We start from the raw sequence: 25,269 nt of genomic DNA on the forward strand, positions 1-25,269 counted from the left end.
GTGTTTTAAATTTAAAATTAAAAGTCTTATGTAGTTATTACCGAACAAATTAAAGGGCTACAATAGGCGTAGCTTTGCATGCCAAGGCCAGCCCAAATGTAAACACAGTCAAGCAACGCTACTTTTTAATTCAAAATGGCGGCGTTGATGGGTGCATAAACGCGTGAAGCACGCTTTAGAGATTTTTGTCTGTCTAGAGAAAATGTTGTCGAGGCAGTTCATATCTGATCCTCGGAAGTATTCGCTTCTTCTGCGGGCACTAGCTGATGCGCGCACAGCTCGGAACAGCTGCCTGAACCAGTCCGGCAGCCGCCGCTACAGCGGCGGATCGCACGGCGATGGCCACAAGTCCGTACCATACAAGCGGGTAACAATGGACGATTTGCCTGGGTTTGTTGGGCTCTGGAGTGAAAAGTTTCAGGAGACGCAGCAGAGGTTCAATCGCCATTTATTTGTCGGCATCGCGTTTTTCACAAGCACGGCAATATACGCATGGTACTCGGGCACGCTTGACTATGTCGATGCACCGCCCATGAAGAATCAAGACCAGTCGGCTCCCGCGAAATCTAAACCATTTGGACTTGGCAGCGCGGAAGTGCAGCCGGCAACATACACGAAGATTCCGGATTTTGTCCCATACCTGCTCGTTGGTGCCGGCGCAGCTTCTTTCTCCGCTTTTCGGGCAATCCGTTCCGCAGACCCGACTGCGAAAGTGCTCGTGATAGGGGAGGAGCCGTACAAGCCGTACATGAGGCCGCCGCTCTCAAAGGAGCTCTGGGTGTCGGATGAAGCACATAAGACGCTCAAGTTCAAGCAGTGGAACGGCAGGGAGCGAAGCATCTTCTTCGAGCACGAAGACTTCTACTGCAGGCCCGACCAGCTGATGGAGCGCGAAACCGGCGGAATCGCCGTTGTCAACAACTGCCGGGTGGCGCGCATCGACTCCGAGGCCCAGAAGGCGATCTTGGAGGACGGCCGCGAAATTCGTTATAGCAAGTGCCTCATCGCCACAGGTGGCCAGCCCAAGAACCTGCCCGTATTCGAGAAGCCCGAGTTGGCCGACAAGGTGACCCTTTACCGCACCGTGGACGACTTCAAGACTTTGGATGAAGTGACACGTCGCTCGAAGTCGGTGGTGATCGTTGGAGGCGGCTTCCTGGGCAGCGAGTTGGCTTGCGCGCTGAGTCGACGAGGCGCCAAAACGGGGCTCGCGGTGTACCAGTTGTTCTCCGAGAAGGGCTGCATGGGTCGCGTTCTACCGGAGTACCTGTCCCGCTGGACGACGGACAAGGTGCGCGCTGAGGGCGTACAGGTGCTGACGAGCACGCACGTCACCGACGCCCGGTCGGGACCCCGCGGCCAGCTGCTGCTAAAGCTCAGTTCTGGACAGGAGCTCGCCACCGACCACGTCGTCGTCGCCGTGGGCCTGGAGCCGAGTACAGATCTGGCGAAGGCGTCGGGACTCGAAGTCGACGACCGGCTGGGCGGATTCAAAGCCAATGCCGAGCTTGAAGCCCGGACTAACCTTTGGGTGGCTGGCGACGCACTATCATTCTACGACACCAAGCTCGGCCGGCGGCGCGTTGAGCACCACGATCACGCCGTGGTGACTGGCCGACTGGCGGGTGAAAACATGACGGGAGCGCGCAAGCCGTACAAGCACCAGTCCATGTTCTGGTCTGATCTGGGGCCTGACGTCGGCTACGAGGCCATCGGCCTTGTGGAGTCGCACCTCCAGACTGTCGGTGTATTCGCCCGCTCCACGCAGCAGGATGCAGCCGCTGACGTTCAGGGTGCTGCGGTTGTATCGGCAACGCCAGTGAACGCGAAACGCGACGTCACCCCGCGAGCCCCGAACGATGGCGATGACTATGATAAAGGGGTAGTGTTCTACCTACGCGACGATGGCGTCGTCGTGGGCATTGTCCTCTGGAACATCTTCAACCGGATGGCGGTGGCGCGCAAGATTATAAACGAGCACAGAGCATACGACGACTTCAGCGAGCTTGCGAAACTTTTTGACATTCACAGTGAAGAGTGAGAATTTTCTGTGCCCTGACAACTCCGGTGTTGTGCCTCAATTGTATACTAGCACAATGACTTCCTAAAATAGTTGCATTGTTTAGATTATCTTGTTCCCTCCTTTTTTTTCCACTGAAGGTTGTTATGGGAAGGACACATCATGTGGTAGTGTTGCATATTGCTTTTATTTTATTTTTTCATTTGGTAATCCGTAGCGCTATGCTGGATAGTTTGCACCACTAATATTAGTGCATTGCTTCAATGTCGGTTGGCATTTCAATGGACTTTTGTTATGCCTCAAACGTGATTTTGCTTTATTTGCACAGTATGCCAAAAAGAAGTAGGGGACATTCCATACATACGGAATACCTACTTTAATCAGTCATTTGTTTTTGCCGATTAGCTTTCCATATGTAAAGAACTCGTGCCACAGGTGCTCATATCTCATCGTCAGATGTTCTTGATCCGGTGTGGGAACCAGAAGCCTTGTAAGGTATTTACTTCCAGGCCAAGCCTTCGTTGGTGAATTAAGGGAACAGAAGTTTTGTAAATCCATTTTGGTTTCATTACTATTTCTTGCGTCTGTATACTTGGTTTGCGTTCCATTTATTGTTTTATTGTTTTATTTTATGCCAAAAATGTATGTCTGATACTAGGACATTTTTCTTGTTTTTGTCAAAGACAGTATGTTGCACAAAAAAATGTATTGTAGAGGGTAAAATATAGTTGTCAGTGAACTGTTTTCTTATGTGTATATTGTCATTGTCTTATTGCCTTTATTTTATCATTAGGTTATTTTTAATGAGACTCGGGGAGCTGTGGCATGTGCATGACCACTATGCATTTATTATCAAATGTGAAGCTCTTACAGGGCTAACGTTAGCATATTTGAGCTTAAGAGAAAAGGAGGGAGAACTAAATAATAAAGGTAGACTGCCTTTGTGCATACAATAGCATTTGGAAAATAATGCCATCCCTACAGCTTCTGCTGTAGATGCAGCCCTCGTAGTCCCTGGAGGGTTTAGAATGCTAGGCCATCACGAAGAGAGCCAAGTGCTCGTTCCGTCTCTGTAAATGTTTTGGAGCTCTATACCAAGCTTATTGGCACCGTAGATATGCAACAAATGCTGTAGTCGGGTTACAGCACTGCAGATGTCTTGTGCCAGAGATTGTAATGGGTGCCAAAGCATTGCTCTTGCAGTCATGCAACTTCTTTATTAAGTGGCCTTATTAAACCCTATATATATATATATATATATATATATATATATATATATATATATATATATATATATATATATAGTTCAAACTATAACTCAGGATCTTAGCTTATCCGTCTCCGTAGCGGTTCTGCATGTTGTAGTCAGCCTTATGTTATTACAGTAAATGTACGACAGGCCGAGTAAGCTGATTTGTGCATTATTTCTGCGACGCGACTAAAAACGCTCTTTCGAAACTAAACATTGATCTCAATGGACGTGCGAAATTGGCGCCTTCACGGCGTCATCGAAGCAAAGCTCGAGGTTTCGACCTCGCCGCAGATGGCGCCAGGTTTGCCGCTCCCCCGTCATCGCCGTCGGGGGCTCCGGCCGCGGTTGCGGGCTGATAGCGCGGCGCTGGCGTCACTACCGGTGACTTGCGGCGGCGACCGGCTCGGTGGCGGTAACAGGCTCGACCGATTTGCACACAACGCTCGACGCCTGCGGAGGCTCGCTAGCGTGGAACAGCAGCCCTACCAAGGACCCTAGGTGAGCGAACCCATGGGACGGCAGTGGAGCGGGCTCGGACGCAGGGGCGTCTAACCGGACGCAGCGCCGCGTCTGCTCCCAGCTTCGAGCAGACGAAAGCGAGTCCTAGCGCTATTGCCGCGTAGGCACGGCAGCTTCCTGCGGGGCTTTTTCGTGCTTCCCGCCTCCAGATTGGATGCCTCGCCGCAACTGCAGCAGCTCGTGCTATGAGATTTACACTTTCCAGCGTATCGGTGGGCGCACTTTGGTTAGAAACGTTAGCAGTTAGTGAAATGCGGTCGCAGTTTGTAATGAGTGTTCGAGAGCGGCACGCGCGCGTACTATACACAGTGCGAAAGAAGGACCGAAAAAAAAAAAAAAAAAGACTACGGGACGCGGGCTCAGTAGAGCGCCGTGCGTGCATTCTACAACAGGTGACTCCATGGGACCAGCTGCGCCTTCGGAGCAGTGGAGACGCACGAGCGAATAATCAAAACACAGAAACGCGAAAGTGGAACAAAATGCACGCTGCGCGCGCGTGCCTGTTTTTATGCCTTTCTTTTGTGTCGTGAAGGGAGCGCGGCAAATTAGCTGCCTCTGTAATGAAACAGTGGCTTCGTATACTGCTGCTGTTCGTCGGGCTGCGGGATAGCTTGTTAAGCTTAGCTGCATGTAAAACGCTGCGATGGCGCTTGTAAATTGGTCTTTGCCGTATAAATACACAGGGCAGACCTACATCATGTCGCGCGGAATATTTCGCCTTCACGCCATGGTCGTGCTAATCAGCGAGCCCCGCCCCTCCCCCCCTCTTTTTTTTTGCACATAATTATGCGCATTTTTTTTTTTAATTGTTGCGGGTCCACTGAAGCCGCATTTTTATCTCGTTGCATCTTTTCCGCCCCTCATATTGTCTTTAGTAGTCGCGAAAACTCTGACTCGCCTTGCAACACCGCGGCCAATTCACTGCCACGTTTCAAGCGCTGATGCGAGCAATATTCTTGCCTAACACAGGCGTCGATTTAGGCCGCATTTTCACCTTTAATCTGCCCCTACAAACAACGCCACGCAAGTTAATATATTTTATGTGTCATCTAGGAGCCGTTTATTTAGACAATAAAGATTAAATGACCGATTAGTCAACTATATATTTCAATAATAAAGACTGAAGTTTTTTTGTTTAGATGGCACGTTTCTCGAGTAATACAGATTTTTTTTGTGAAGGCGGAAGGCTTGACATTCCGTCGGACTTGACCCTACATATGGCACCACACTTCCGGCATTGTGAAGAGTTAAATATTCTGGCCAAATCGAAGAATCTTAACTCTAGAAGCCCCCCTTCCCCCCCCCCCCCCCCTTAAATTTTTTTTTTTTTTTGTTTATTACTGATCGCCAAGACGGTCGCTTGTAAGCGAATCGTTTTCCACATTGTGTGACCGGTCTCAAGCTCTGGCTAATAGCGGTGTACTATGTTTATGGCACTTCGTTGTGAAGTGACATCTTCCAAAGCGCTGAAAAGTGTTATGCAAATCATCCGAATTTAATAAAACGTTGCGCAGTCGTAAAATGCTCGCAGCTAAGGCAGAAGCGACCTGAAATTCCTTCTGCATGCAATATCATGTCGGCCGAGCAATAATTTCGTATCGGTATATAGTGTACAAGTGGATGCTTATTTATAAATCTGTTCGAATATACCAATGTACCGCGGACGCTTTTGCAACTTGTGGAGCCGGAGGCGCATATAGGATTCCATCGATCTGACGAACTTCTCGGTATTTGCTTGCATTTATCGCCGCATTCAGTTGTTTTGATGCATAGCTCAATAATGCGGCAGTAAGTTGCGAAAAAGAGAGAGCAAAATGCTGGTGTAATTTTAGACTAAGGCGGTAGATGCTCAGCCTATATATAACAGTGCGCAGACTGACGCATCACCCGTATACTCTTCAGACTGCACTCTCTCATGCAGACTGATCTTTAACTGTCTTATCGGGGGCTTTGAAACAAGACCCATATTTACTAGTATTTTATTCTTTTTTTTTTCTCTCACACGGACTGCCCATTAGCGAGCTAAACACTTGCGAGTGCGCTGCCGGATGCATGTATTGAGAGGTTCGTCAGATCAGTGGAACCCCAGATTAAAACATGATCAGGATGCATCCATTGCCATTTCGTGTAGAGTTTACGTTTTACGGTACTGTGCTGAAATTCCGTAAAACCTCTCTGTTTACCGAACTTGAAATAGTTTAAAGCCATTTGTTCTGTCTGTTGGAAACTTGCATCCTGTTTATGCCTAATTTACTTTTTTCTTTTCCTTTTTTTTTTTTTTTTTTTTTGTCGTTAAAATGCACTCGTCGACTTCGATATTCGCAATCAAATCCAGGTGATCAGGCACGCCTCAGTGGTTCACGGCAATATTTAGAGAATGTTTCATCCGCTTTGAACCTTTAGCCAAAAGGCTGTGCAAATGCCCCGTTTACGGGAATAATCGCCTGTAAAGAAACCAAAAATAAAAAAATGGACTTGAATGCAGCGTGTACCGCGCAGAGCGGGTAACAAATGATAATAGAGCTCACAACAAGGGAAGAGGGAAAAAAAAAATCTGTATAGTTAAGCCTAGGAGATTGCGAAAGCAAGAGAGTCAAAGTGTCTCCAATGGAAGACGACACCACCTGTTAGGGTGCGCGCCCAAGCGCCCTCGTAGTTACGCGAGAGCTATCTGCATGGCGACATGGCTATTGCACATAGCAGTTTACTCTATGGTTTCAGCTTCATTTATGCCATAGGGGGTACTTTTGACCACTAAAGCGCGATGAGGCCAAAGCCTGTATCGCACGGTGTTCTGAAGTCCTCCACTACGACACCTCGGCGGAGGGGGGCGCGCGTATCGAGGCACCTATACCATGGATGGATGGATGGAATATAGGAGCGTCCCCTTTGAAACGGGATGGTAGCAGTAGCTATCATACTCATTTTTCTCCCTATGTCTTAATTATTGTTTTAGATTGGTTAACTATACCATCATTCTATTTATAAATTATTACTAACATTATGTCACTTCTCTGCTTTTAAGCCACCAATCTTCCAGTCGTCTTTTGCTAGCTTCCACCGCCGGTTTATTCACCCGGCCACTGGTATCGCTAAACCCCAGAGCTTCAGGAACAGTGGCTGCGCCTGCATCGACTTCCGGATGGATACCATTACATTCGAGTATAATATGATCAATTGTTTCTCTGGATTTACCACATACAGCACATGCGCCATCTTCATTGTTAAATTTCTTTTTGCAGCTGCGTGTTCTAAGGCACCCTGATCTAGCTTCAAAAAGTAGGGCACTGCCTCTTGAGTTATAAAAGAAAGCTTCCTTCCTGATCTGCCTTTTCCACTTTCGTTATAATTCCACCCTCTGTTTCTTTTCCATCGAATTTATCCAATTTTTACCTTCTGCGTTTTTCACCTGTTGCTTAACGCTCTTTATTTCTCCGTCCTTGTGACCAGCATACTTACTGGTTAGTTTCCTAGTTCTTTTTCTCCATTGTGAATCAACGCTTTTTAGGTATAGGTATTCAAATACTTTAGCTGCCCATCTGTTACTGTCCAATTTCTTCAGGCGTTCCTCATGTAATATTTTACTCTGAGCTCCCCCTACTTCGAAAGATGCCCAGCCCATATCTCCCTGTACAGCCTCATTTGTGGTTTTGCCGTGGGCACCTAGTGCTATCCGTACGGCGGCTCTCTGATTTATTTCTAATGTCGACTGTACCTCTGGTAGCCCAGCTCTCGCGCTGGTATGACGTCAGTAGTCACGTGGTGTAAAGCGTCACTACCGGACCACGCTACGCTGAAGGCTCGAAACCTTTCGCAATAAAAATGGCAGTAGTCGTAGCAGCCACGCGGGGAGATGAGGTTAGGAAATGCGTTCCTGAGCATGTTAAATTTTTGTGTAACAAGGAACCGATGGAGCTTCTGTAATTAGGGACATTATTTTTGGTGAAAAAGCGAAAAGGGACTTTGGCTTATATTCTGGGTTTTTTGTGTCCCGAGGCAGCGTACCATGTTCTTTATCTCGGTCTGTTTTTCAACTATGTCCCGTCACTCACTCACTCTCTCTCTCTCTCTCTCTCTCTCTCTCTCTCTCTCTCTCTCTCTCTCTCTCTCTCTCTCTCTCTCTCACTCACTCACTCATACTGTGGACCCACAACTCCATAATCATTTTTATATTGTTTTCAAGGGCATTCCTGCGATCACCGGAGGTGAAGTTTTCACAGACTTTCCGACGAGAAAAAAAGCTGAGTTTATGTTGCTCGATGGCTGCTACGTTATGATGTGCGCGAAATACTAAAACATTCCCTTTTGTTCTGGAGAAAAAAAACACAACAACTTTATAGCCCGTCTTAAAACGAACCTCGGTGCTAGCCGTCAGTTCGAACTGAGTAGCTGGGCTGCGGTGCGCATTACACCTCTCACTCGTATTACGTCACATAAAAAAAAAATAACAAAAAGGAAAAGAAGAAAGAAAGATGAGATGTAATCACTCCAACAGAAGCAAACCTCTAGCAGTCAAAATCAAACGAGCGGGAGTGACGGCAGGGCATGCATATACGTGTCGCGCAGCGAAGCACCACCGCCTGTGTGCGTTGTTTACGAGCTGCGCGAACTAGACATCCTTGCTCCCGAACATCTGGCACGCGCTGCGCACCTCGTGCTTGTTTGCCCCGTCCGTACTCGGTACGACCAGGATGTCTCTTCGACTTCCGCTGTTCATGGGCAGTTTCGTGAGTGACAGCGCAGATCCTGTTGAAGTCGACAGGAAACCCTTCCCGCAAAAGGACACGGCTTAATATAGTTCCTCTTTCCTTGTTCACGCTTCAGTATCCAACATTTTTATCATTTTGCTGCGGTAATTGCTTGCGGAGCTTCCCGCGCCGTAAATGGCGCCAGTGTCGGCTGCATTGTAGGTGGTGTTGCAGACTCACTCACTCACTCACTCACTCACTCACTCACTCACTCACTCACTCACTCACTCACTCACTCACTCACTCACTCACTCACTCACTCACTCACTCACTCACTCACTCACTCACTCACTCACTCACTCACTCACTCACTCACTCACTCACTCACTCACTCACTCACTCACTCACTCACTCACTCACTCACTCACTCACTCACTCACTCACTCACTCACTCACTCACTCACTCACTCACTCACTCACTCACTTCATAGTTAAATAGGCATAACTATATCCGCAGTCTGTACCACTGCAATTTATGAACCAGGGCTGTATGTGACGCGAGGCCGGGCGCCTGGAGGTCTGTGGGCTTGTCAGCTTGCGTCACCTTCCTCGGCTGACTCAAATTCGTAGCTTCAGCCGCTGGGTTGGCGCCACATCGTGCCTTAACTTTGCTTCATGTGGGCTGTAAGGAACCATGTGGGCTGTAAGGAACTTGTTCGACACTCTTCCTCTCGCATCTTTTGTTGCGTGCCCGTACTCGTGCTCTGCTGGTACTGCAGGAACGCAACCGTTCACCGTCCATGCTCAATCGTGGCTGACACTGTCATTCTAGGAGTGTATGGATAGGTCTTCCTGCTGTTTTCCCGGCGCGCCACCTAGATTGATGATCAACTAATTAGAAGCTTAGATGGGCCAAGAATGCTGCATGAACACCGCGATACGGCGTGAAAGCAGCTCAGATCACGTTTTTTTTACTCCCGAGAAACAGTGTTCCCTGCATCGTGACGTATGAATATGCCAAAAGAACCTTCACGTATTTCGCATTGGCGCTCATGTTTACGAAGCTCTACAGAGTAGCGCACAAGCATAGAAATTGCGTGCAGAAATTTCTCCAGAAAAACAAAGCATTTCTTCCCCTTAAGGAATTTCCCCTTAATTAAGGACTGAGAGAATGAGCCCTTGCTTGAACGACTAACGCTGAAAAGGCTCAAAACAGTATTGAATGTAAGTGAACATGTCCAAGAAAAGACAGTAGTGTGTTCACCCGTACGTGAACGCATAAATACAGTGGGAATTGAGATGCTGCGTGAGCATCGAAACCACGTTGCCTGGGAGATGTCCCGGGCAGACTTCCATAAGCTGCCCTGAATAATAGACGGGTCGGATAACGGGTGAGGAAAAAAATATAATTGCGTTGTCAGGATCGGGTTATGGGCTTTTCGATAGGTGGGGGGAAAACAGGCTGTTTAGAAATTGATCCTGACAGAGTTGAGCCCCTTTTCACGCCTCTTCGTGAAATGGGCGAGCACTCGCTCTCTGATAGATGTGCTGCTACCAGCCTTCAAGCATTCATCCATACCACGGAACGTTTTACGCGGTATCCAACCATCTGAGGAAGGGAACCAAACAGGTGCGGTGATATGGAGACTCTTCATCAATTCCGGATTTGCCCTCCCTAACATTCCTTGGCTGCTACAGGACTTTAGTTACATCGACGCAGATGGTATTTTGGCGCCTGTTGCGAAGTACGTATCCCGACGTTGACCCTTTCACGGTTTTCGCGTTCGGCAGAAGTTTTCAGCTGGTTTTGATCTTACAGAGCATCATCCCACTCACCGTCCTTTTATGTCCTCTCCTATAATCGTATCCACTTACTACAGTGTGGGTGTCCGGCACATCTGGGTCATTGAAGCCAGGCTACACCAGCACTTAGTATTTTCGCCGATTGCTGCCAAATTTCGGTGGCTATACTTGTCTCCAACGCCGACTAATCGATCCATCTGTGTTCGCCGATTGCAGGCAAAGGCGAGTCACCCCGAGATCGAAAGCAGTGAAGGTTGGAGGGGCTGATGGCATTTAGTCGAAGCGAGGATTCAAACCTTTATAAGAGAGATTTCTGAAGTGCCACAAAAACGCGACCACGCACGATCTGATTCCAGCATTGGCCTTGCGTAGCAGCGGTCCGTGGGTGGATTAAATGAACAAGAAGCGGGTGCGAGAGGCCGACAGCCTTATACCTCCTCTACTATCCTGAGCGAAAAAAAGTAAGCGAAATTCACAACCTCCACTGCACTATCTTTTTGTTTTTTTAGACGAATGATGTTAATTGTCAAAACCATAATTATGGACATCAGAGTGGCCAGTAAGTTTGCCAATTCTCAGAATTGACTGTATACCTAAAAGGGATCAGTGAGCGCATTATCTTGGGCAAGCACTGAAACATTAAGTCGCCACACACACACACACACACACACACACACACACACACACACACACACACACACACACACACACACACACACACACACACACACACACACACACACACACACACACACACACACACACACACACACACACACACACACACACACACACACACACACACACACACACACACACACACACACACGCGCGCGCACGCGCACGCGCACGCACGCACGCACACACACACACACACACACACACACACACACACACACACACACACACACACACACACACACACACACACACACACACACACACACACACACACATATATATATATATATATATCCAAGTAAAAATTAAAATAAAAGACATAAAACATAATCCCCAATGCTTTCCTTGGCCTCGCCGACTGTTGGCTTCTTTCCTTCATGTATTATAACGAGCACCCTCATTTCCCCCTCATTTATCTGCTTGTAGCTTACGGGGGTCTCGGTTCTGGCAGTCTTGAAGCCATAGGTAGCGTAAGAGGGTTCTAGCACAGCTTTCGCCCTCGCTCTTGATCACGTTCTACGTGACGCTGGCGGTAACACAGGACGTTCCACGTCCGCCGCTATAGTTGAGGGCGGCGCTGGTGAACACTCTCAAGGTTCGTATACAGACAACATAAATACCCAAACAAGTAGCAGGGGGGACAGCGGCCGATGTAGCTCGGTTGGAAGAGCACCGGACGCGATATTCGGAGGTCGTGGGTTCGGTCCCCACCATCGGCACGTTGTTTTTTCTTCTACTTTGTGTTTAATTATCTTTCCCCTAAGCAGATTGCATTACTCATTTCTGTGATTATCCAAGTAAGACATAAAACATAATCCCCAATGCTTTCCTTGGCCTCGCCGACTGTTGGCTTCTTTCCTTCATGTATTATAACGAGCACCCTCATTTCCCCTTCATATATATATATATATATATATATATATATATATATATATATATATATATATATATATATATATATATATATATATATATATATATATATATATATATATATATATATATATATATATAGTGGTGTGTGGGGGCACCCCCGCATCGCTTGAGGTACGACGAAACACTAGATAGGGAAAAAAATCTTTGAAAAATACGGGTCCCAGGCATTCTTGTTCGTATGATCCCATTCGGATAGCGCCTCAGCTTTCCCGCCCCGTAGGGAGGTGTCAAAGCGGGATTCCTCACCGGCTGCGCTCGCCTGAGACAGACGGGCGCGCATTGCAAAAGGGAAGGGCGGCTTCTCAAGAACGCCGATCGAGCGGAACAGCTGCACGTTCTCCCATCCACTCTTTTCTCTCTACTTCTCTCACGAAGCGAGCCATGATGGCGACATCCTGCCCGTTACTCTATTACCATTATCTCCGCCGCGCGCCTATCAGAAGCGCGCCGCGCAGCTGTTGGCGTCAGACCAAGCTTGCTAAACGTACAAAAGAGCACTGCTCTCTATCCTGGCCGCTTGCGGAAAAATATTAAAAATAAAAGAGGCCACTTATATCGGCGGATGAGCGCGTGTTGAGCCGAAACTGTCTCTGCGTCCCTTTGGACATTACTGCTGGCTCAGTTGAACATTTAGGAGATGCGGAAGAAACAGCGGAGCTCGCGGAGTTATATCGACAACGCGCGCTTTATCTGGTACGTGTTCCACATCAAGAGGAGCTCGCTCAATCCGGGTGCGCCGAGAGGATGAATGATTCTAATACGAGCTTACTGAAGCGCAGTGCTGGGGCTGTTAATGCTACGAATAAAAAAAAAAACGCACGATATAATTGTCTTCAGCTGTGGGAGGGCGCCACTCTCTTACGGATAAGAATCGTATGGCTGGACGTGATGCGTACTCTTTCCTACTGGCTAGAGTCAACAGGGATTCCCGTTTTGACAAATGCGATGCCGAGTGGACACAAATGGACGTGTGCACGCGAAAGACGGTGGTATAGTGGAAGGTGTTCCGCTCTTGATTGTCGTTTGAGCGTTTAACGCTTTTTCGATTCACAGGGTGGGGCGAAAGGGGAAAATGAGGAATGAAAGAGAGGGACATATTTTCGGACGCATAAATGTCGCGACAAATTTCGAGCGGCGTGAGATACGAAAAGAAAAAAAAAATGAGCAGATTGTCTCGTTTTCAATCCTTGACGTTCTTTTGTAGGAGGCGAAGAGCGATGGTCTATTACTTGCGTGCGATTGTACCAAGACGGCTGACAAATAGATGTGAGAAGAACTATCTCAAAAGCCGGGAATCCCAGTTCTTTGTATGAGCAAAGTGTGCGCTAACATGAGCGCGCTGTATACAATCGTATGCTGTGCGCACTCTTTTTTTTTTTTTTTTTTTCATGTATCGACTGCTCCTGTGAAGTCGTGACTATGGCTTCACCTCAATTGTTCTCGTGATGTGGGGAAGCAAACTTCAGCGTCAACTTGGAGCGCTTATCGCACTGTCTGCAGCCTATTTGGAGCATGCTGCTAGGAGAGCAGAAAGCGAAGTGTGTGCAGTACGTTTCCCCAGTTTTTGTTACAACGTACGTACCCGAGAAAAAGCAAACAAACAAAAAAGCGAGGTCAAATACAGAAGATACAAAAAGGGTTTGTGTGCCCACGTTAACTAAACATTTTGAAAGCATCTCACATAACGATTTGCGTGGTAGACACCTTTGATACAGTCGTGCACAGGGATACTCATGATATATACGTTTACGTTGATGTATGTGGCTAGATTGATGGGCCCTCTTAGCATGGATGACTTATTGCCTCAGTTACTCATTTTCTATCTGCGACATATGCCGTTTCGCCATGGCTGTGACAGTAACTGTTTTTTTTTTTATTATAATAGATTAAAATAAAAAATGATAAAGGAAGGAAAAGGTTTTTGCCTGCCCCAGTATCTGCTATCGAAATAATCTGAAGTACCTGAACTGGGGCGGCGGAAATAAAGGGATAGCCAGGAGACAGGTAGGAGAAATCAAAGAGGTGAGCGACGGGGAGAAAGGACAGTTTAGGTTAAAAGGTAAATGAATATAATACAATATTGTACATTCCACGCCATGGCTGTGAGAGAACTTTACTATTGCGAAACTTCGCTTAGAACGAAACAACAAAAGCTCGAGAATGTACAAGCGCATGAAGATAGCCGTGAGAATATTGTCTCTTGGGTGGCGTCTGCTGAAGTATATGCAAAAGGACCCCCCCCCCCCCCTACCGCCCCCCCCCCCCCCCCCCCCCGCACACACACACGAAGTAAAGAAAAATGAGAGGGAATGCCAAGTCGTGGAAAGAGGCAGATGTCCAGCAAGTCCTGCTTTTTACGTGACGAGTACAAATAGAGCTTAAATTTCCTCAATTTTTCACTGAATCAACTAGCTAAGTTATATCACCCCCATTCTTTTATTTAAATGCATTCGAAGAGTTGGTCAGAGAAATAACTCAAGTTACCGACATTCCAGCGGAAATTAAGAAGAAGAAATGGGCATGGGCAGGACATGTAGTGCGAAGAGAGGATAACCGATGGTCGCTAAGGGTAACAAACTGGATTCCAAGGGAAGGAAAGCGTAGCAGGGGGCGGCAGAAAGTTAGGTGGGCGGATGTGGTTAAGAAGTTCGCAGGGGTCAAGTGGATGCAGCTAGCACATAACCTGGCTAATTGGAGAAATATGGGTGAGGCCTTCGCCCTGCAGTGGGTATAGTCAGGCTGATGATGATGATGATGACGAATAAAACACTATCTCGTTATTGTTTACCGGCTGTGCGAGTGCGAATTTTTATTTACGAATGAGGTATGTCTTTTTGTTTTATTTAGTAAGTACAAGACAAAGTTTCACGCGCGTTTTTCAAACTTGATGCTTACGCTGGTCATAAGACTCCCTCGGGTTTTCATTGCCCGAGGTTTCGAGAGACGTTGTGGCGGATGCGGTGAGGGCGCCTGAGCTCTGAGAAGTCAGCGATGTTTTAAGATCTCAGTCCGACCCCCACGCATTTGCATAATTGAAGAACAATGAACCGTGCGGCCAGATAGTCAGTGTACGAAACTTGTGGTTAGGCACATGCTCGCAAAGAATATGCATTTCTTGTCGCTGTTCACAGAACGACCTAACTCGATCGAACTGGTCTTCGTATTTACTCCCATTCTTTTAATTTTTGCTCAAGTTTGTGGTTCACCTTTTGCTTCTACCGGGCCGCTGCAATAAATTTTAGCACAGTGTAGCCGTCAGAACGCGCTTTGCGTATTTTTTTTTGTTTTTTTTTTTGCGTTTTACAGCGTTTTTTTGCTCGTGCCAGGGAAGGAATTAAAGAAAGGGGCGCTTAGCCTCGCCCTCAACGGGACACTGGGTACCAACTAAAGTTGGTACGCGTCGATTTACTGGCATCGTTTAATGACAAAGCTGATACCTGTACTGAAATTTGAGATTTTTAAAAGCAAGACAAAATCAAGTGGGGATAAGCTTCTCACTTCACTCCATTCAATTATTCTTGGATAAATCGGTGCTTTGGAGAGGCCACCTCTATAGGTCCCACTCTACTTCCAGTCCTGTCTATTCAATTATTAACAATAATCACGGCGACCGTCCCGCTTAATACATGGCGAGTTTAAATCGAGCGTGGGAGAAAAAAAAAAGGGGGGGGGGGGGGGGGGTAGCTTTTTAAATGCAGGTCTGTTGCTAATAAATGCGTTTTTTTTCTTTTCCTTTTTTTTTTTTTACCGCACAAGCATCAGTATCAAAAGGAACGAAACCAATAATTTTCAGTCAGAACAAAAAAAAAAAAAAAAAAAAAAAAGATTGCGCTGCCCTTAGGGTGCTTTTTAAACCCGCTAGTGAGAAACTGTGAGAAAACGGCAGTGCCTCCTCCTCTGTGCTTTTTTTTTTTTAACCCCGTGAAAATCCCTGCAAATGCATTGCAGTTGGGTTGTCCGGGCGAATACGTTTCAACAAAAAATAAACAAACAAAAATTATCAGAACAGCGCCTGTGAATGGTGCACATTTATCTACTGCACAGCTCATCTCAATGTGACAGCTCAATATAAAGGCCCGAGAAAAGCTCGCGGCGTTGCAAAGTAAACGAAGGAATGTTCGTTATGCGTGACGATTGGCTCGATAATTAGAAAAACGTAGCGCTTTCGTGGGTGGACGTACGAGCGCGAAACAGTGCGTTTTGGTTCGCGCAAGTTTTTGCTCAATGGCTGTAACAGGGTATTTCGATACTTGCTGTAGACACGCTTTTCGGCCAAAGTCTCTGCACCTAATTAGTAGCATAGCGGCATCCACGCACATAGCACGCTTTGCCGATTTCGCGGGGCGCATTGTTCCCTGTGCCGCGCGCAGGGCGAGACAGAACCCGCAGTTTCGCGTTCTTTTGTGGGCGTCGCGCAAAAATCGCTATACCGCCGATGGAACGCAAACCGTTGCATTATATTTTTGTTTGTTTCCCCGCCATGTGCGTGTTTCTTTCGGCAGCGGAGCGCGTGAGTTCCCTGATAACGCGAGATTTCTCCGGAGGTAAACCAACTATCATTATCCGGCTGTGCCGTATTTGCTTCCGTGCAGGTACACGTGCCTTTCTGTAGTTTTATCTTTTCTGGAACCGAGAAATTTAGTGTTTCAGTCGGCGCGCGGCACATTAACTCCTATAGTTTTCCCTCCTTGTTCCTCTTGAAATCACTCTTCCCGATAAAATAAGGTTTTCATCTTTGTTCACCTCACTATTCGTGGTTTGCTCGTTATGCATGGTTTGTCGAGAGCATGCACATGTTGTACTACTGTACATATTGTGCATATTGCGCATATTGTGCATATTACGCATATTGTACATATTGCACATATTGTACATATTGTACATGTTGTACATATTGTACATATTGTACATATTGTACATATTGTACTTGTGTGGTTTATTATCCTGATTTGTGTGATAGCGTTTTTTTATTATTTAATCACGTCGTGGCTGACCAGAACAACGCCAGAGAGAAAGAAAGCAGTGTCACTGCCATTTCGCCGGGATCACATGCGGGTAAATGCGGAAGTTGCGCCGACGGCACTTGCACGGCCGTCAGCGCTGGTCGGATGGCTGGCCACAGCAGCTGCTGCGGACTGCGTCACACGGCGTCCACCGCGGTGCAGGTGCGTGATGGGAGCAGCGGCTGCGGCAGCATGACCTGCGCGCTGTGAGCTGTGCCTGAAAGTTTGCTCGTCCACACTGTGTAATGGCGACACCGCCGAAACTGTTGGGGCGGTAGTGTTTCCGGGGATTTCTGGTTGGTATTCACTGGTCGCGGGCCGAATTGCGGTTGAAAAGTTTGGTGCTCCGACATTAGGGCCTTCCGTTTGCTATTTCTCCTCTCCGTTTCTTCTCTTCCACACTCCGTTATTACAAAAGCATGCCATGCTTCGTCGAGAATTTGCGATATATAGAGAGCGAGTTGTTAAGAGGGAGAGTCGTTGGATTGGTGGGGCAAATAGGTGAATGAGATGCGAGGATATATGTTTGAAGAGGTAGTAATCTTCGCCTGCTTTCTTTTTTTCTATTATGACTTGCTTGTGCATCTAGCGAGCGTGCGAGCAAGAGAGTGAGTGAGTGAGTGAGTGAGTGAGTGAGTGAGTGAGTGAGTGAGTGAGTGAGTGAGTGAGTGAGTGAGTGAGTGAGTGAGTGAGTGAGTGAGTGAGTGAGTGAGTGCTGGCCAAGCAGTTAACTGCATGCGTGCATTAAGCAATGGCAAGGTGGGTAAATACATGTTTTAAGTTGGGCGTAGTACTCAGTGACTTCGATGCGAGTTAACGGTTGACTAACGGGAGTAAGCTAGTGAGTAAGCAGCGCGTCAACGCTAGGCTCCTAAATGCAAAGGAGGCGCAAATGGGTTTAAGCACCGTGGCGCGTAAAGCTCGCCCTGCATACAGATACCGTACCAGAAAAGACAAAAAAAAAAAGGGGGGGGGGAGCGGGGGGGGGGGATACAAAATGCATACGATGGCGTGGTTAAAAAACAAATATCGAGCAGCCAGTTTAACGCGTCTATACACCATCTTAGCTTCCGTGTGTATTCGACGCTCGATGGCACTTGAGTCGTGAGTATATAAACTTTTCTTTACACTGGGGGGGGGGGGAGATGAAATAGACAGAGCAGCAGCTACAAAATTGCTTTCCAAAATTCACTCAGCTTGCCGTTTTTCCACTTTTTATTTACGTTATGCGTTACTGATGGATGACGTATATACGACGTGAGATACTCTTTCGTCGCTCGGGATCGCTTTGTAAAATTGGAGCGACGCGCTTCCAGAATATGGTTCCTCATTTTACACAATCACATGAGGGCAAACAATGAATGACATTTAACGGGAATAAGCGGATACTTGCACGGGGAAATGAGAAAGAAAGAAAGAAAGAAAGAAAGAAAGAAAGAAAGAAAGAAAGAAAGAAAGAAAGAAAGAAAGAAAGAAAGAAAGAAAGAAAGAAAGAAAGAAAGAAAGTGTGTGTGTGTGGGGGGGGGGGGGGACTTATTACAGCACGAGTAAGCTGTGCAGTGCGCCCCTGCATTGCCCGGCGCTGATTTGTGCGTCAGTTTCGACAGACATCCCCTTACTTTCGGACTGCAAAGTTGCTGTTTTAAGACAATCAATGCACGCGGGTGTATTTAAGTTTGCAGCCGAACTAGACGGCAGCGGCTGTGTGCGGATACTGCGCACAAGCCATGCTATTGAGTTTCTCGTTATCTCGATACGACTCCTGCTCTTTGATAACCGCTTCCGCTCTCTTCAGTTGAAAGAGACGAGGGACAAACAATGACGACTTAAACCTGGATGGCGCTGTGCGCACTCCACGAGGCTTAATACCACGGCGCGTTCGTTCGCTATTTCGCAACATTAGAAAGACGCACGTATAGTTGTTTACCTGGTTGGCACTGCATATGTAGTCAGAGACCGCATTTGGGCAACGAACGAAGAGGGCCGAAACGAACGCATTTCTGCCCCGACTTTAAATCTTCCCAGTGAAATAGTAAAACAAAGAGAACATTACGCGATGAAAACTTGGGGCTCGTTCGCCTACTCCTTTCTGATTTCTTTTTCGTTTTTGAATTTCGCTTTTCGCGTCCGCGCATTGCATAATAGCTCTGGAGGGCGCCCTTCTGTCGGCTGGACTCGTAGCGTGGACGAACAGTGGGCCGAGTGGCCACTCTCCGAACGCTCTTCCGGCAAGAAAGGAGGCTTCTTTTATTGCTCGCATTCACTTTTTTCCCTGTTAGTTTCTGTTTTCACTTTAAGCGCGAGTGCTCCTTGTTTGACTTGACGGAATGGAGCGCCGCCGCATGACGAGTATGTACTTGAAAAACAAGCAGCTTTTTCCGGGTCGCCGCCCTTGTAGAGTCCTCAACAGTCCTTGTTTTATTCATTTACATGTTCTTTTTCGTTTCTTAATTTTCTGTTTCCGGTGGTCCTTCAATAAATCTTGCCTTCTTAGCGAGGAAATTAATAGATATTAAGTTCCCTACATGTTTTAAAATGTCGGTCATCTTGTCCTTTCGTTGGCTTATTTTCTTTAAAAAGAAAAGAATAAACGAAGGTTTATTCAAAAAACAAACTCCTGTTCACACAATCATGGCGGTATTATCAAGTGTAAACACAGGAGGAAAAAAAGGAGGCCCGTTCAGTCGCCTCTTTTCATTTTCGAAAGAGGCTCTACCCGGCTTTTATTCGCCCCACCTTGAGCGTTTCCTTCTCCGGAGTTCGTAAAAAAACAAACAGAAGCACTCTGACACACACAGTTGGCCTTGCGGTTGTCGGATTATGGGCTCGCCTTTTCCCGCTCCCAAAGCTGCAACTTGGTTTGCAGTGACAAGCTTTCCTCTTTCATCCTCTTTCATCCTCTCAGCGTCACAGTCGGTTGGACGACTCGGTGTATGGACTTTCGGAAACGTGGAGCACAAAACATACCTTACACTTCTTGCCTCGTTGCCGGAATGTATGCTCCTTTTGCTCCACACAGTCGGAAAGGAAAATGAAAAGGAGGATTCCCGCCGTGCGGCTGCGGTCTCTTCATAATTCGTCCACCTAGCGGCGTCCTTTAAGTCTCTGCACAGTGCAGTCAGTGCTGGGCGCTTTCCCGACAACTGTCGCGCGAAAAGCCTGCGCCCCCTGGTGCGTAACCCAATTACGATCTGACTCGTTTTCTGTCCTCTCCTCCCTTCATCCCTCCCATCCTCTTCCCCTGCATACAACTTCTCATCGAAGCTCTTCCGCCGGAAACACTCTGGCTCTACTGTTTCCTCCTGCCGCACCTTGACGCAGCAGCGCCCCCTTTTTCTTATTGCTTAGTTTCCTCCTCTCCCAATGCAATGCCTCTTCCTGTCTCTCAGTGTATTTGTGTATGTGTATGCAGGTGCCCCGAGGCGCCGCTTGAGACGCCTAGCACCGTCGTCTTCCGAGCGAGCTCCCTTTCATCTGGGCGCAATTGCCTCCGCAGTCTGGCCATTTTGCCTCTTCGCATGGCTGTCTCACAATCTGATTGTTTTGCTTGCCTTTTCCCTTTCTCGCCTCCATCTGTTTGTTTCCCCGACGTTCTTTATTTCGTATGTCTTCTTTCTTCGAGTGCCTTCTCTTCTTAATATTCTCTGCTTTATATGTCCATTTTGTTTTTGCGCTTTTCGCTTGGTTTCATATTCCCGTTGAGTCAGCGAGCAACGTGTAGACCATTCATAACAAAGGCTTAAGACACCGAAAAAGGCGAAATAAGAGCCGTCGTTTTTTAAACCTGCACATGCGCGAGCTTGGCGTTTCCCTTATAATCAAATTTTCTTCCGCCCTTTTTCGAGTACTGTTCAACCAGTTAATAAATTATCTTTAGGCGATTCTTTCTCATTAGGATAAATGTCTCGTCTAATTCCCCCCCCCCTCCCACTCCCCGTCCTTCCCCTCCCTCACACACAGAGGCTCCGGTCTTTCTACTGCCTTCCTTCTTTCTTCCTCTCGAGCTAATCAACTCCGGTTTGAATTAGACTCCTAAAGTGAAGCGGTGCGGCGCGTACTCCTAGCACGAAAGAAACAAGAGCCTCGTGCTTTAATATGAATTCGGCACCTGTTTCTCGGTTTATCCGAGCCCGGGAAACGCATGAACGACGTCTTTGTATAGGCGACCGCTGCACATGGCATTTTCTTTATCCTTTTTCTTTTTTGTTTTCGTTGAAAGTAGTAAATGGGGAGGCGACGAGACCTCAGTCTGTTTCAATTTATTCTTATTTTAAGAGAGAGGAAATATACAGATTAAAACATAATTTATGCTTCCAAACATATGCTTTAATGTTCTTTTGTTCATATGTTTGGCTCAGAAACTCGATGTGCAGAGTTTTTGTAGCACCTGACATTTGTGTTTATAGTCTGAATAATATGCATTGTTCCTGGCATGCATTTCTTTGCCCTTTGAATTACGTCCGGAAATTCCGATACTTTACTGTACCGCCGTGTGTTACTTACTGCGCTTACGAATATATTAAAATGTAACTAAATAGTGTGAAGCTAAAATGAATACATCGCTAATACGGTCTTTAATTAATTTCTACGACTTACACTTTCTGCCTCTGCAACAGTTTTCGCTGTTTTCACGGCCTAGAGGGGTCCTCGAGTAGTCGAGTAAGTGAAGCTACGGAGGACTGCTTTTGTGGTCGCTTATGGATGAATCATGCTTACTTTTGAGATTTCGCAGTAAGCTCTCTCAAAGTGTTTGGCGACGAGGGTGTGAAAGAAAGAACGAGAGCCAAGTACGAAGTCGCTCTCTGGCCCTTGAAAACAGCCTAGGCGAGAGCCGAGTAACAGGTGGTCGACGCGAGCACGGAGAAAAGTTTAAGATAGGTGAAATCGACTATGTAAATGCAGAATAGAATATTTAGGAAAGCATATATTTGAGCCACCGGTTCAAACATTGTAATGAAACGTCGAATGTACGTTTTTTGTTCGAGGAATGGATTAGATGTGTGTGTGTGTGTGTGTGTGTGTGTGTGTGTGTGTGTGTGTGTGTGTGTGTGTGTGTGTGTGTGTGTGTGTGTGTGTGTGTGTGTGTGTGTGTGTGTGTGTGTGTGTGTGTGTGTGTGTGTGTGTGCGTGTGTGCGTGTGTGTGTGTGTGTGTGTGTGTGTGTGTGTGTGTGTGTGTGTGTGTGTGTGTGTGTGTGTGTGTGTGTGTGTGTGTGTGTGTGTGTGTGTGTGTGTGTGTGTGTGTGTTTACGCGCACGCGCATGCGCATGCTGCATCTGTTTAGATGTACTTTTTTTATCTCACCTGTTCCAAGCGACGTTCGCGATATGACATCCGTGGGACGCGTCGATCAGTTTCTTATCGTGTGTTCTATAGGCATGGCTTCCCTGCACACCCACCGGGGTTAGTCTCAGCGGCAAAGTCATTTGGCTGCTGTGCACGGTGCTTTGGGTTAGGACCTCTACGGCAGTTCGTTGCTAGTGTAAATGAAAAACCGGAGTCCTGTGCTCTGCGATGCCAATGCACGTTAAAGAACCATAGGTGGACGATTTTAATCCGGAACCTCCGTTACGTACGGCGACTCTCATAAGCCACGTGTACAGCTTTGGGCCTTTGAACCACAAATAAGAACTTTGCTGCAGTTCCTTCCGGGGTGGAAGTAGAGGGAGCAGGGAGAAAGAGCCTGTGTTAACAGTGCATAAAACCATTTGCATTTATCGACTATAGCTTTTATATTCCAGGTTATTAATGCCGCGGTTTCCCACCGCTATCACGCGCTTCAGGCCAGACATACTGCAGTCTGGCGAGGCTATAAAGACGGCGTCCTCATTGGGCAGACAGAGAGACGTATCGCCCTCGCTACTTCGCCACGGGAAATGGCAGACGCTTATTTTGGTTCTTCCCCTGCAAACTTTAGCATCTATTCCGGCATGCGATGGTTATTTGGACGTGCGTTTGTTTATTTCTTCGAAATTTTCTTCCTATTCTTCGTTTGTTCGTTCTTCTTTTAAGTTACATTTTCTCTAGCATATTGAAGCACGCGAGACGTAATGAGGCTCCCAGCCGTTCTTGTTGCTGTTACCCTCAATTTTATGATGCGAAAACTGCGCATAGGTGTGTAGACATTATCAGAGCGGAAATGGTTTATTTCCCTTCGGCGTGTGTGTTACCCGTAAGGTTGCAGCCTCCTATACTTTGTCGGGAACTTTTTTTTTAACTTTTCATCCTAATGGGGTGTTCATGCATCACACGTAAGCTAGCGAATATTGGGAACTGCCTGGCACATGCGTAAACTCATTTAACTGTTGCGCTCGCGTACGGATCCGAGTGTAGCAACCATACCTTCTCTACAGAAGGCGTAAGGAAATCTCAAACATTTGAATAGTGCTGCGCATTAATATGACTGCATCTGTACCTTTGCGAACTCGGTTTGCATATGTACGGGCACTGTTTGCCACAGGTTATATGTTCGTTGGGTGCCCTGGCGCACGCATATTCGCTTTATACCTTCCACATGACTTCGTCAGCAAACGTGCCGACCCGCCATACTATATCGAACTTGAATAGCCATTCTATTGCTGCTCGCAGTGATGGCGCCATCTCTTAATGTTTTCTTTTTCTTTCTATTTGTGTAGCTCATACGAATGCGCGGTCAAAGCGCCTGCCGATCAACGCGAAAAGTGGGCGAATCTGCGGTTAAAGTGAGGCGCGCAAAATGAGCGTGCGCGATTATGCATCCGGTCGTCATTGCCGCAGGCGGCGGCAGCCAATTGGCCTTTCCAAAGGGCAATCACGTGTTATCGCGACACTTATGCACGCTTTGCCATTCGCGGTTTGTTTTTGTTTTACTTTCTCAGTCCATGCTACATACGCGCCACGTGTGAGCAGTTTCCCAACGCCAGTGATGGGTGGAGGGTCGTCTGTGTAAAAGGAACGTCAGCTTATGAGCGGTATTTATAAAATATGAAAAGGAGATTATAGAGCGATGACGCTGGCTCACCTCTCCCTCGAGCAACAACCCTCTCTTATTCTCGTGCCTGGTTGCCTAATTCTGACTGCTTTACGCGTCGCCTGAATTTGCGTCGGTCTTTCAAAAAGTGCACTTGAGCATTTTGCACGGATCAAGTGGTCGATGGGCGCAACACGAGAACTTTGCGCTAGTCCCACGGCGTGCGCCGCTTGTTGGCAGCAATAGTTTGCAGTTTCGGATTCTGTCGCAACGTTCTGTCTGCGACTTTTTATTCTCGCAAACCGGCTTTAAAATTTTCGTCATCAAGCGGCGACGTGCGTGCCGCGTCGTGTTTCGCCTATGTATGTATGTATGTATGTATGTATGTATGTATGTATGTATGTATGTATGTATGTATGTATGTATGTATGTATGTATGTATGTATGTATGTATGTATGTATGTATGTATGTATGTATGTATGTATGTATGTATGTATGTATGTATGTATGTATGTATGTATGTATGTATGTATGTATGTATGTATGTATGTATGTATGTATGTATGTATGTATGTATGTATGTATGTATGTATGTATGTATGTATGTATGTATGTATGTATGTATGTATGTATGTATGTATGTATGTATGTATGTATGTATGTATGTATGTATGTATGTATGTATGTATGTATGTATGTATGTATGTATGTATGTATGTATGTATGTATGTATGTATAACAGCATACCAACAAAGCTCATATCTCTCTCTAACACACGTGCGCACACACGTACGCACACGTTTAAGCACAAAGAAGCAGCAATAACTAACGCAGCTGGTTTATACCATGCACGTACGCTAAACCAGCTTGTGGAGCCGCTATTTGGCGTTGGAGCTCTCGCGCACGGGTGAGCGGGTGCTGTCAGTGCCAGGCGGGGCCATTAAATCTTGCCTCCGGGGACTTAGCCCTTGGCGGAGTAGAGAAGACCCACCGCCGCTGTTTTCACCGGGCAGTGGCATGGACTCCACGCTTCTGACAACCCTCTCACTGAAACGACACACAAAAAGAAAATGAGATGCATACATGTATGTAGTGGTTTCGGTATTTCCAAGAAGCTGGAATAGAGAGAGACAGAGAAATAGAGAGGGTGTAATAAAGCGTGGGGAACAACGAGAGCACAACTGCACCTCCGAGGCACACACTCGGGACTCCGCTGAGCGCGCTTACAACGGGATCTCCGCTGACAGAAATGACCTCGGTGTGCTGTCTCTTATTTTTTGTTTGGGTTTTACTTTGCACCCTTTTCTTTGTTGAAATGCCTGCGTAATGAAGTGGTTGTGCGCCATGCAGTGGAATATGGCGCGATGGCATGCAGTTGATTGCAGAGATAGTTGGGCGAGTCAAATTCCGGTGCATGCGT

General features: G+C 46.9%; 2 protein-coding genes across 2 annotated transcripts in view; both read left to right on the top strand.

Moving 5' to 3' along the window:
- Positions 1–117: 117 nt before the first annotated feature.
- Positions 118–2,766, top strand: LOC146186109 (apoptosis-inducing factor 1, mitochondrial-like). The gene has a single exon (XM_084607046.1). The coding sequence runs from the start codon at positions 203–205 to the stop codon at positions 2,039–2,041; it is 1,839 nt and encodes a 612-aa protein (XP_084463172.1). The 5' UTR covers positions 118–202; the 3' UTR covers positions 2,042–2,766.
- Positions 2,767–3,614: 848 nt separating this feature from the next.
- Rab27 (RAS oncogene family member Rab27) overlaps positions 3,615–25,269 on the top strand; it is a 117,588-nt gene continuing 95,933 nt past the window's right edge. The window contains exon 1 of the mRNA XM_084607047.1: positions 3,615–3,770. The gene's annotated coding sequence lies outside the window, so the exon portion shown is untranslated. The remainder of the gene's footprint in view (positions 3,771–25,269) is intronic.

This window comes from Amblyomma maculatum, chromosome 6 (genome assembly GCF_055883805.1).
Source record: "Amblyomma maculatum isolate TAMU_Amacu chromosome 6, ASM5588380v1, whole genome shotgun sequence".
Taxonomy (NCBI): Eukaryota; Metazoa; Arthropoda; class Arachnida; order Ixodida; family Ixodidae; genus Amblyomma; species Amblyomma maculatum.